Here is a 13,258-nt window from a genome sequence, read left to right on the forward strand (position 1 = left end):
TAATGTGTTATTGCCATTTTCAATTACATACTTGTGTGAACTGGGCTTCTCGACGTTAACTGAAATTAAGACATCAAGGAGGGAGCGGCTCAAATCCATCGACGAAGAAATGAGACTTGACGTTGCCAACGATTCCACCACGGATCAGTCGCCTGTGTGCAGCTACGCAGGCGCAAGTATCACATTGAAGATATGAGTAGAGTTACTGTATTTACTTTAATAGTAATAGAAGTGTATTTTCTACACTCTACAGTGAATTAAAGTTCATTAATTGTTAATAAATGCACTAGTCGATTTCTGATTATTAATAATAAAATAACGATATAATAATATTATAGTAATACGTTGATCACGTTACGTATTAATATTAATTGTCTGATATCATGCGTTTTTGAGGGGAATAATATTTTGGTGTGCCGTGTTGAGTCATGGATACTTCATGGTGTGCCGCGAATAGAAAAAGGTTGCGGAACACTGCCCTAAGCAACGGGAACGGACATGGGACTTGGAACATCAGAAGTCTCTTTATGACGTCAAGTTCACTGAAAATAGTAGCTAGTGAATCAGTGATTTAGCCGGAATATACAGGGTTACCCTAGGAGAAACAGACAGTTTAAATGACTCGTGCTCGTGAAACTTACACGCGCAGCCCAAAAAAGTCGACAACACATGCAAGTGTAGAACTTCAAGTTCCACAAAAGACTGTGCGCAATATCTTGCGTATACGTTTACGAATGTTCCCTTACCGGTTGCAATTATTGCAGAACCTCACTGAAAACGACAAAATCCTCCGTCACTCATTCTGTATGTTCATACAGCAACGGAATGAAGCAAGTAATGATTTCTGTAACCGGCAGTTTTCGGTGACGAATCAACGTTCCACATTAGCGGTACGGTGAACAAACACAACGTTCGTATATGGGGAACTGAAAAACCGAGAGCTGTAGTAGAGCGTGTGAGGGATTCACCTAAAGTGAACGTTTGTTGTGCTGCATCCCGTAAAACGGTGTGCCCATGTAAACTTCAGGGAGTACTTTTCAAACCATGTAAGTATCTCGGCCATGCTATTAGAACTTCTTTCTGTAAAACTTTGAGAATATCTATTTCTTTTAGGCTAACCCTATAGATTAGATGCGATGCGAGTGGCACTGAACAAGCACACGAACACGTGTTTTTCTATGGAAATAAGAACGTTAATGATAACTTCAATACAGGCCTTTGTGTAGTTGGTTGAGGCACTATGTTACAAGCCGGTAGATAGATCGCGGGTTCGATTCCAAATGAGGTCACTGCATTTTTCAATTGACCTAATCCTTCCAGACGCACTATGGACCTGGGGTCGACTCAGCCTCTAACATAAATGAGTACCAGGCATCTTCCTGGGGCGTAAAGGGCGGCCGACATCACCGCCATCTGTGAGCCGGCTGTCTAGAAAATGTGGGAGCCCCGACGTCTCGCAACACTATGCGCCTCCATGGCCTGTTACAGGGATAGCTTTACTATTTACCTTACAGGCCTTTGTGTACGGAAGTGAATCATATCAGCAGTTAGGGTAAAGTGTGTGATATGTTGTCATATGTAATACTAAGATGTCGTGGGTTTATTATTGTTCCTGTCTGTGCGCTACATGCCTTAACTGACTGATATAAAAATTGTTTTTATAAGTAAATCGAGCACGCATTCGATAATTTCCCTAAGTAAAACATGGAAGGATTGTCAAGAGAGTTGAATGCAAGAGCAGGGAGGGACACTCGGGAAGGAGAATTTACACGAAACTAGCAACAGTAATGGATTTAAGAGTAGAAAATTTTGGTACATAAAAAAATTTAATCGTCAAGAGCCAACTGTTCCGTTATCTTAACATTCATAACTACACTTGGGTTTCTGATGGCGGGAAAAACCACTGATCACGTCTTGACAATAGAGATCATGGGTATAAAAAAAAAAGAGAGAAGTTTAGAATTTTAGTCGGAAATCATGAAGTTACAAAACAACATGAATGATCTAAGGGTAGATGGGAGTATAATATTAATACGTATCTTACAGAAACAGGGTGGGAGTATTTGGGTTGGATTTGGTTCCATCTTCCTGTCACGTCACTTCCCTTGAATCCAGGTATAATCTCCTCAGAACCCCGCTTTCACACGCCCCCTCAGCTACCTTCCCTTAGGGCGAGAGACAAAGTTTCAGACGCACATGCAATAACCGCTGATGGTTAACGGTCTGGACACACAGGGTTCGGTTCCCGGCAAGGGTAAGAGATTTCTTCTCTCTTCCACAGTGTTCAAATGGGCTCTGGAGCCCGCCCGGCCTCCTATACATATTGAGTACCGTGGTCTCTTTCCCCGGAAGTAAAGCGAGCAGGGCGTGAAGCTGACCGCTCACCTCCATCCAGTGCCGAGGTCAACAACGGTGGAGCTATATCTCCGCTGTCCCATACATCATCATGGAGTGGCGATTACTTACTTACTTACTCCTTCCTGAGGAGAAGCAAAGTCTGCAGGTACTCAAAATTTCCCACTATTTTATGGAACCAGAAGGTTCATTACCATGTTCACAAAGAGCCCTCCACTGGTCCCTATCCTGAGCCAGGTCAATCCAACCCATACCATAGCATCCTATCTCTCTAAGATCTATTTTTATATTGTCCACCTACCTATGCCTTGGTCTTCCCAGTGGTCGCTTTCCTTCTGGCTTTCCCACCAATATCCTAATTAATTAATAAAGCGCAGGGACAACTTTACCTTCTTAATAGTTTAGTAATTACATTTATGGGCTGGAGGCGGGACGATAGGCACGTAGTATGTTGAGTTAAATAACCACTGCCAGAATTTAATGTCATAAATTTTTGCGTGCACAGAGAATCAAGGCTGATTGGTGTAAGAATCCAGAGGACAGTGAGTCGCTCTCGGTGCAGAAGTGATACAGAACGGACCGTTGCTTGTGGCAAGGGCAAGGCCCAGTTTCTGCAAGTACCCCAGACCTTCAGAGCGAAAGTTATATACGGTAATGACCGCTTCGGAATTCGCACAGCGCTCATTGGTCACTAAGACTCAGGCATATAAAAGCGAGCTTTCATGTGCTTGCAGCACATTACACTTTTCGCGGTGCAATAACCATCCACCACATAATGGTCTATAAGGTAACGTAAAACTGATCATTAGCTGTTTTCACTCAACTTGAAAATTTATTGTACATACCTCAAAAATAATTATATGGGGATCCAAATATTTTATGGATATGTCTGGATGAAGCGTGACTATCACAGAAATTTCTTCAGGAAACTGGTATGGAAAAAGCTTTTTGGAGACCTATCTTGGTATGTTACAGAACGCAGTTCATTTACATAATTTGAATTAGTTTCGCTAAAGAAAAGCGTCTCAAAACTTCAAAGAAAGTACATAGCAAACCGTCCTAGATGATCGATATAGTCTATACAGTCTATACAATTAAATACAGGCTAATTTAAGGTATAATAAAGTAAAGATCCGTAAAATACTGCAGGATAAAAATATATCTTGTCCCGAGAAGATGTCGAGTTAATATTCATTACTAGGAAAAAAACACATTTCAATTAAAGCAAAATTGAAAATATTTTCCATAATTTTATGACACAGCAATCTGAAGTACGTCCAATTTTACATGAATCTGCTTTAAATTAACAGAAGGCATACATGAATATAATTTGCTCAAATGTATTTTATGATATTCGTACATAGTATATTGTAAATTCGGACACTTTTAATAAGCACATATAAAGCATTTGATTACATTAACTTCATTTCAAAACTCGGATATGATTACGAACGTAGACTGAACTGAACTATGCAGAGATCATATAGGCAGCTGCATTAATGAAAAAATTGTATATCCTAATCCGAATTCCGTGATAAATAAAACTACAAATCATATATCAAAATATTATCAACATTTCCAGAAGAGCAACAGGTATTTCCTATAAGTTTTTATGTACCTATGTGATCACAGCGGTAGCCGAGCGGTCTAAGGCATTCACTGTCTTCGTTCGCTCGGAAGCCGGGATCGTGGGTTCGAATCCCACTCAGGGCATGGAAGTTTGTGTGCGTTTTTCTGTGTTTGTCTATAGGTAGAGGCCTTGCGACGAGCTGATCACTCGCCCAAGGAGTCCTACGGTATGTGTAAGATCTAGAAAAACCGAAGGGAACGGAGTTCATGGAGGTAGGCCTAGGCCCACTGGGGCTGTAGTGCCAAGGAAAAAATGTGATCACAGATTCACCTGCCACACGCAGACCTTGGGTCGCGTAGATTCATGACCTATTAAACGACGTTAATTAGTTCCATAAAAAGGCGTAGATTGGCAATTCATCGGTTAACAAAGACAATTTTAGCATTTGCTTTACTTTTCCATTGTAGGGCCAAAGATTTCACTAATTTTATTTTAAAAGTTGCAAAATGTGATGACAATGAACAGTGACAAGACGGCTTTACCACACTGCCATAACAGCCGTCTACCGTGACGTGCAAACATTGGATCGTCGGTTAGCGGAGGATGATTGTATTAGACAAGCATCAACTAAAGACTGATTTGTCTGCAGTTTATCGTCCTGGCCGCTTTGGTGGCCGTTGCCAACGCCGGAATCCTGGGTGCCCCTGCCTTGGGCTACGCTGCCGCCCCTATAGCCGTGCACGCCCCGGCCATCGGCACCTCACAACAGAGCACCATTCGCACCCTGGACGGCAACTCGGCTGTCTCTCACTACTCGAAGGCCGTTGACTCTGCCTTCTCCAGCGTCCGCAAGTACGACACCCGTATCAGCAATGACGCTGTTGCTCTGGCTCATGCAACATATGCCGCCCCCGCCATCGCCGCTCCCCTGGGTCTCACTCACGCTGCCGCCCCCGCCATCGCCGCTCCATTGGGTGTCGCTTACTCCGCCGCTCCTGCCGTCGCTCATCTCACCTTCGACGGACTTGGTGCCCATTATGCTTATTAAGAATATCCTATACAGACGCGCACTTCCCCAAAGAAACGCAATGAAGTGCCTCGAACAAAATATCGGGCACTCACAAACCACATGACCGCACACTTCATACGTATATAACCCTGTTATTTATTTTACCAGAAAGCAATAAACATTTTTCAAAGGAAGATGTGTTTTCGTTTGTTCATAAAACAGTGCACATAGACTCGTTCTATTATGTGGTTTATTACTTCGAAACTCTCAAAAGTCATTTCAATGTTCTATTTTTTTTTATTGCTAGTGGAGTGGGACTAAGTCCCTTGTACTGCGGTCACTTCTGGCCTATTGTACCAGCCCCAGATGATAGGTGGGGGTGATTGTGGAGCAATTGGTGGAATGAAGATTGGCAGGGGAAACCGAAGTACTCGGAGAAAACCTGCCCCAGCGCCACTTTGTCCACCACAAATCCCACTTGACCAGACCCGGGATCGAACCCGGGTCGCAGCGATGGGAAGCCAGCGACTAACCGCTTGAGCTACAGCGCGGCCATGTTCTAACTTAAGTAAATAAATAACCAACTCTGCGTCGAAGTCCTTCTTTGCAAATCGATAATTGTCCAGGTGGACAATAAGTTTCCAACCATTTATGGTATCAGAAATTTCAGTGTTGTGTTCACAAGAACCCGCCATTGAAACCTAACCTGTATCACTTGAAACCACTCATCTTTCCAACCTATTCCTTTAAGATCCGTTTTAATATTATTCGGAACATGGGAATCGGCCAATATACAGGGTGTACTTGAAAGGTGCGGGCAAACTTTGGGCTTCAGTTCCAAGCATTATAACAAGAAAAATATGTCTGAACCAACATGTGTCCGGAGACATTTATTTTGTGTACTATAGTTGAAAGGGTACATTTATAATAAGCGTCCAAAATGTCCTCCATGAAATTCAATGCACGCCCCGACGTCTCACCATGGACCGACGCATCCATTCAGAGATGGCGGGGCAGTTGCGGATAGTCTGACACACAGAACCCTTGCGTATGCCGCTCCTGTTGACAACGAAAAGGCACTTGATCACAGTATGGATGCCTATCAGACTATCCGCTACTGCCCCGCCATCTCTAAACGGATGCGCCGGTCCATGGTGACACGTGTCGTGGCGTAAATTGAATCTCATGGAGAACATTTTGAGCACTTGTTATAAATGTACTCTTTCAGCTATAATTCGCAAATTAAATGTTTCAGAACACATGTTTATAGGGGTATTTATTCTTGTTTTGGTGTGTGGAACTCGTGCCCAAAAATTGTTCTCACCTTCCAGTTATACCCTGTATAACTGCTTAATGTAAACTGTTTTGAATTTAATTCTGAATCGAAGATGCCAGAGGGCGTAACCCGTTATATCTGGAGAAGATTTGCTAAGTAATACCATAACATACTGCTTGACTGCTGATTCCTGTATTAAGTTAATCAAGATGAATGGAAATCTATATAAAACGTTGCTGTAATTAGGGCCAAATTACACAGTAGTCCAACATCTGGGTCTACCTACATGGATTGCCGTAGTCACTTTTCCTAAACCGACGTTCAGCAACCGTGGAAGTAAACCGACGTAACATGTCCTCTGAGCAAAGCTTTAAAGATATTCCTTGATCAGCAAGTTCATTACCATATCCACACAACCCCGCACTCTGAGAGACAAAACGATCCAGTTTCTTTGGACTAACGATTTAAATCTCTGGAAATATAGATCCAGTAGTGACACAGATAATGAATTGGAAATAAAAGAGTTTCTGTCACGGCAGAAAAATTCGCTTGCAGAGAATGGCGAAACATACGGCAGACCCAGACAGGACAACTGGTTTCGAAATTTGTATCGAACTCCGGTCTCTCAATAAAATTACATCACATCATCATATAGGAGGAGCCATGGTAGAGCAGTAGGCATAGACTGGCTACGGGCAGGGCGGCAGGGGACAAGATTTCTCTTCTCTACACGTTGTCCTTACCGGCTCTGGGTCCCACCCGGCCTCCTATCCAATGGGTACCAGGGCTCTTTCCCAGACGGTAAAGCGGACCACTCACCTCCACCTAGTGCCGATTTCAAGAACACATGGATGTATACATCCACTGTCCATTACGTCTTCACGGCGTAGTGTTTAATTAGTTAAGCACAGGGACTTTACTTTCACCTTAATACATGTACAGACCTTACTGAACTGCCATGACAGCGATTACATAATAAATAAAATTTCCTTGTTAAGCTGGACAGTACAACACAGCCAACAGATCAGCTTGTTTACGAATAGTGAAAATACCGTAGGCTTACAGCCTCGGTAGATTATAAAGCCTACACTTAAGGGCCGCCACCCTTAAACACTGACAAGAGATTAGTCACCCTGACTAATGGGAACTTGTCTTGTGGTAGAAATGAATACTTCTGTCCTGGAACCCACATCCGGTATTTAACCCCAGCCCCTGGGACTGTTAACGGCACCGGCTCTGGGACCCACCCAACCTCATATACAATGGGTACCAGGGAATGTTTCCCACAGTGAACTGGCAAGGGCGTGACGCTGACCACTCACCTCCACCCAGGCATTAGCTAAAAATGTTGGAGCTACACCTCCAATCCCCCACACGTCATGGCGAAGTGATTAACTATGTATAGAGATAACTTCATTTTATACTAAAAAAATCTCTGGCCAGAATGTAGCATTAAAAACTGATTAAATTCGAAATGTTTCCCGTCTCCCGTCAACGATATCTTGACACAAATTAAACCGTCAAGTGGGTCAGTACTGTACACATAACTGTGTAAAGTGGGGCCCTTGACACGACGCTTTGGTGCATGCCCTGGCTGTGGATGGAGATGGCTTCAGGTATGGAAGGTAGCTGCAAAATTTTGTTCTGAATTAAGGACAGTTGTGACATGGTTTCAGTAACAGGTTCTTAACTTCTCAGGGGACATCAATTAAATGGGGTTACTTAGCTTCTTCTGTTCAATTGCAGTGCCTACAGAATACATATATATATATAAGTCAGTATACAAGTAAATGTGTCAATTTGAAAAACCTATTTCACAATGAGCTGACAGCTGTAGTGTACAAGTTTCAAAATTCCAAATACCGCAAAATTAAAGTGCTTCAACCGGCACACTCCTTTACTGCGTTACTTTCCTGACTGCCTGTTGTTGTGAGGTAAAGGACAGAGCACCAAGTGTACTCTGCTGATGGTGATTACCAAGAGGTCAGAATTCTGAAGCCACCTTTCCTGCTTGAATTTACTTTCACTCTGTCGTAACCATGAAGTCAACGAGTTACTTAATTTGTTAGTTAGTTATGGAGTATGTCAAATAGATGACAATAAAGTGTCTTAAAACAGAGTTACTGGGAAAATATCTGAACATAAGAATAAAGTATGAAAATGTGAATATTGCATAAAGAGGAACTCTGTGATTCATTCAGGTAACCTGGTATTGTTCCTACAGTAACATGTACATGAATGTAATGACTGCATATGTGACTACAATGGGTAGGACAAGACGTTCATACAGAACTTCTATGGGGAAACATCTTGAAAAATCTCCATGTGCAGGACCAGTAACATTACGGTCGATCTGAAGGAGACGGGCTGTGAGGGATTCTGTCCAATGGCAGACTTTGCTCTAGTCATTCATCCTTCACATTCTGCTCTCAAACTGTTATTTAGTTTACCTGTCCAGTGGGATATTTTTCCAGTTTACTTCCTGCCAATAGTAGAATTTATGACTCCTTGTATTTTTGGCTCTATACTGTTCATTAACTGCACTAAAAAATAGATCTTTATCTTCAATAACCGTATTCAAAATCTTCAGGTACATCTGAAAACCGTGTAGCTACAACTGGATAACACCTCTGCACTCAAGTCAGGTTCCCACAGAGTCACTTAATATTGTCTCTATTCTGTCTTTTTTCTCTCATTATACAGGGTATACACAAAAGAATGGTGCAGTTTCAAAAGTTAATAAAAATTTTATTTCTCAACTTACACAGTCACAACGGACACAGAAGCGGCAACTCTCCCAAGTTTCTCATGCGTTAATTACAAACCTTCAATGTGTGCATCCTGGGTCACATGACACACATCCATATGGTAATCAAACTCTGCTGCAAATGGAGAAAACCTTCTCCCTTGGCCACCCCGTTCGCCAGATCTTACACCGCGCGATTTCTTTCTTTGGGGGTTCATTAAAGACAGCGTTTATGTACCACCATTGTCCACGTCAATCCATGAACTTCGTGATCGGATAATGCATGCATTGCAGGCCATTACAGCGGACATGCTACAACGGGTCTGGGATGAGTCTGATTATCGCGTGGATGTGTGTCGTGTGACCCAGCATGCACACATTGAAGGTTTATAATTAACGCATGAGAAACTTGGAGAGTTGCCGCTTCTGATGGTGTGCGTTGTGACCATGTAAGTTGAGAAATAAAATTTTTATTAACTTTTGAAACTGCACCGTTCTTTTGTGTATACCCTGTTCAATAGAACTCCCTCAGTTACTAACAAAACATGGAACTACAGAAACAAGCAGTGGATATGTCTGTTCTCCTGCCAAGGTCGAAAGTAATCTAGCATCAGATATATTTTGAAAGAAGTCTCAGGTTTGGCCACTCCTGTCCTATTGCATCAAACTGGGACCCTTCCCACTACCAAAATTTCCACATACTCGTACATAGGGAGGGGCTCACTTCATACAACTTACTTTCACAAAAGTACCATAAAAACATATCTCTGACTGTATTAGTCATCAAGATTCTGGACTAAGACAATGATTGAGAACGTGTAAGGGTCTAGGTGGACTTGAAACTACACTAGGTCTCTCAACACTATGCAGGCAGATGGACATGGTGCTCTATTGCAGGTAAACAGATGTCTGCAGTGTGGATTGCAGCACCACTGCAAAATGGCATCAGTAGGAAAGGTACCCTGCACTAAAGCACCAGGTTATGCTGGTCTATAAAGAACACTGAAGTTGGGTTCCCCATGCCAGACCACAATAGATGGCCAGCTGGGTGGGCTCCAGAGAGAGTCTGGATGCCACTGACGTTAACTGGCATCTCCAGATAGAAATCAGATACCAATTCCCCAGTTCCACAGCCTAATAACTATACAGGTAAAAGTTAAGGTAAAGCTATCCCTGTAACAGGCTGTGAAGGCCTATAGGGTTGTGAGACGTCGAGGTTCACACATTTCCTCTAGACAATTGGCTCACAGATGACAGTGAGGTTGCCAGCCTTCTGCACTGGCCATCCTTTACTCCCAGGAAGATTGCTGGTACTCATTTCGGTTAGTGGCTGCGTCAACCCCAGGGCCATAGTGCGGCTGGAAGAATTAGGTCAACTTTGCTCCTGAGCATAACAAATTAAACTGTGGTCTATTTACTGGCTACAAAAATGTTGTCATGCAACTTCACACAAACTGTTTTTGACATTTGCCACACTACTGTCGAATCCCTTGCAATTCCTGGCCATTTCAAACATGTACAGGACAGCCAAACCACAACAGCAAAAAAATGTTTCTGTCACCATTACTCTTATTATTTATGCACATGTCCAATATTCACTCTAGTTATGTCACTTCAAAAAGACTGCAGGTTTTAGAAATTATACCCATCACCAGAAGGCTTGAATGTATTAACAATGTTTCATGTTATGTTCCTGAAATCTGAAAAAATATATCAAATTTTGGTCAGTGTGGTTTGGATAATATTTTGTATTTCCTATATTAAACCCAATTCATGGCATAACCAAAGGTGGAGAGAACCGGTGAATGGTTTCCAATTAATTTACTTTTTAAATTCAGATTATTGTTTACCGAAAAAATAAGTCCAACCAGAAATTCTGATTATGTTATCGTATCCACTATGAAAAAGCTCGGCTCAAGCTCTCTCAATTTCAAGGAACTCAGAGATTCAGTTCATTGCAGTATAATCCACAAATACACCCAAGGCTAAGTTACATATATGAGGCTATACATACTATCTGTTAATTGTCAACAATCTTAGTTCAGTGTTAATAAGTACCAGTATGTTTTACATGTCTATTTTTAAAACACCATGTTTACAGTTAACTCCAGACAGTAAACTGTAATGAAATTCACACCTTGTGTCACATATTAGCAGCAAAACTTGAAACCAACAGAGGAAAGAAATTAACTGGAAATTCTAGCCGCACTCAACATTACAGGCCCATGGAAACTGAGGAACCATATCTGATGTGATGCATAACCCAATAAGGTTTTCCCTGTGGACCATGCCATGAATATGTATGAGTATTAGGGTATGGAGGGTATAGCTCCACATATTCTTAATCATGGCATTTGATAGAGGTGAGCAGCCTGTTTCATTCCCTTGCTGCTGGATGAACCAACCCTGGTGCTCAATGGACCTCAATATCAATTGTACTTGTACATCTAGCATTTGATTTTGGGTACCTTTCTTTCTTATTGCTAGTGGGGTGAGACTGTCCCTTGTACTGTGGCCACTTCTGGCCTATTGTACCAGCCCCAGATGATAGGTGAGGGTGACTGTGGAGTAATTGGTGGAATGAAGATTGTCAGGGGAAACCAAAGTACTCAGAGAAAACCTGCCCCAGCGCCACTTTGTCCACCACAAATCCCACTTGACCAGACCTGGGCCGCCACAATGGGAAGCCAGCAACTAACCGCTTGAGCTATGGCGCAGCCTCTGATTTTGGGTATACAAGATATTACAAAAAATTGGGTAATAAAAACTAAATTTTATTATATGTATTCACAAATCAGTTATAATTTTCATACCAGTCTTGGGTAATTCATCACAAAATCTTTCTTTTATAACTAAATTTTATTGGAAAAACACTTTATCATGCCACGCACCTACTGAAGGATTCTTAAACCTATGAGCCCCCAGGAACGGCAAATACAGTATTGTACAATGCAATCAGGGGCGGCCCGTGTATAGGCATTGCGGAACTGCAGCACCCCTAATTTCCACTTGATATTATCGATAACACTTATATAATGAGTCCTTTTTTCTTTAATTCTTTCTTTATACTTGTACAATACAATATATAATCCTTAACTTTAATGTCAGTAGCCAAATCTTTGTATGGAACTGTGAGTTTCACAGTTCCAGCGGCTAGGTGTTCGTTGACTGTGCACATGCCCACATAGGAAGCTACACGTGAGGGTGCAAGGGAGAGGGAGCACTGCAGGAACGACAGTGCCAACCCTAGTGTGCTGGTGGAAGGTAGTTTTTTTTTTACTCCGCGTGTGTTGTGCTTAAAAAACATGAGTTAATTGTAGAATTAGATTATTATCCTGCTACCAGCTATTCTATTTTATTTTTTTTTGGTTCTTCTATTTAACAGAAAACTTTAACCATGGCCTTGCATCCCCGAGAAATAAGTTCTGTGACTGTAAGTGAACTTCCAACAGCTTAAGTTTTCACACCTGTCTCTCCATGAGAAAGTTGCAGTTAAGAAAGAGGTCGTTTAACACATGATATTCTAATATCTCAGCCAGGCATAAGCAAGAACAAGAAATATAGTCGTAGCTTTAATTCTGAATGGTACAAACGGAAAAGTTGGCTTTGCAGCTGTGAAGTAAAAAATGCACTGTTTTGCTTCCCGTGTTTGCTGTTTGGGGGTCATGTAACGTGGACAAAAGATGGTTTTAGAAATATAAACAAAATGAAAGAACAAACTGAAAAGCATGAGAAGTCAAAGAAGCACGCTAATAATGTAGTTTCACTGTCACTTTTAGGAACCGTAAGTATTAAGGAGAAACTTAGTGAGGCATACAGACTTTCAATCGATGAGTATAATATAAAGGTTAAAAAGAATGGATTTCATTTTTAAATGAATAGATTAAGCTTGAACTGTAATAATTTAGGTTAAAGTAAGTAAAACATGTTCGATTTTGTTCTTTTAGGATTTTATCAAGTTTCTGAATAAATTTTCTTTTTATACATGTTTGTTTCCTTTTATACAATTTTAAAACAAAGGCTACAAATTTTCTGGAGCAGCACCCCCACTAATTTCAGCTACAAGCCGCCACTGAATGCAATGTGTGTGATATATTTCTAAACAAGGTAATTATTTTGGAAATTCATAAGCAAGTTTACTGTAAACTCAGTTCACTATAGTTTTAATCCTTTGCACAGCATCAGCCAATTAGATTAGCTTGGGTTACTTAAATTAAAGCTGCAACAGTAAAAGAGACTCACCCACTATTAATCAATTAGTAAGGCTTGTATAAATAGTTTCCATCAAGTGTTATAACCAAT

The 13,258-nt window shown here is 41.4% G+C and overlaps 1 protein-coding gene across 1 annotated transcript; it reads left to right on the plus strand.

The window, feature by feature from the left end:
- Positions 1-3,289: 3,289 nt before the first annotated feature.
- Positions 3,290-4,973, plus strand: LOC111868419 (larval/pupal cuticle protein H1C-like). The gene is made up of 2 exons (XM_023859030.1): positions 3,290-3,319; positions 4,575-4,973. The coding sequence occupies exons 1-2, from the start codon at positions 3,290-3,292 to the stop codon at positions 4,971-4,973; spliced, it is 429 nt and encodes a 142-aa protein (XP_023714798.1).
- Positions 4,974-13,258: the final 8,285 nt, after the last annotated feature.

Source organism: Cryptotermes secundus, unplaced genomic scaffold, assembly GCF_002891405.2.
Source record: "Cryptotermes secundus unplaced genomic scaffold, Csec_1.0 scaffold106, whole genome shotgun sequence".
NCBI classification, from domain to species: Eukaryota; Metazoa; Arthropoda; class Insecta; order Blattodea; family Kalotermitidae; genus Cryptotermes; species Cryptotermes secundus.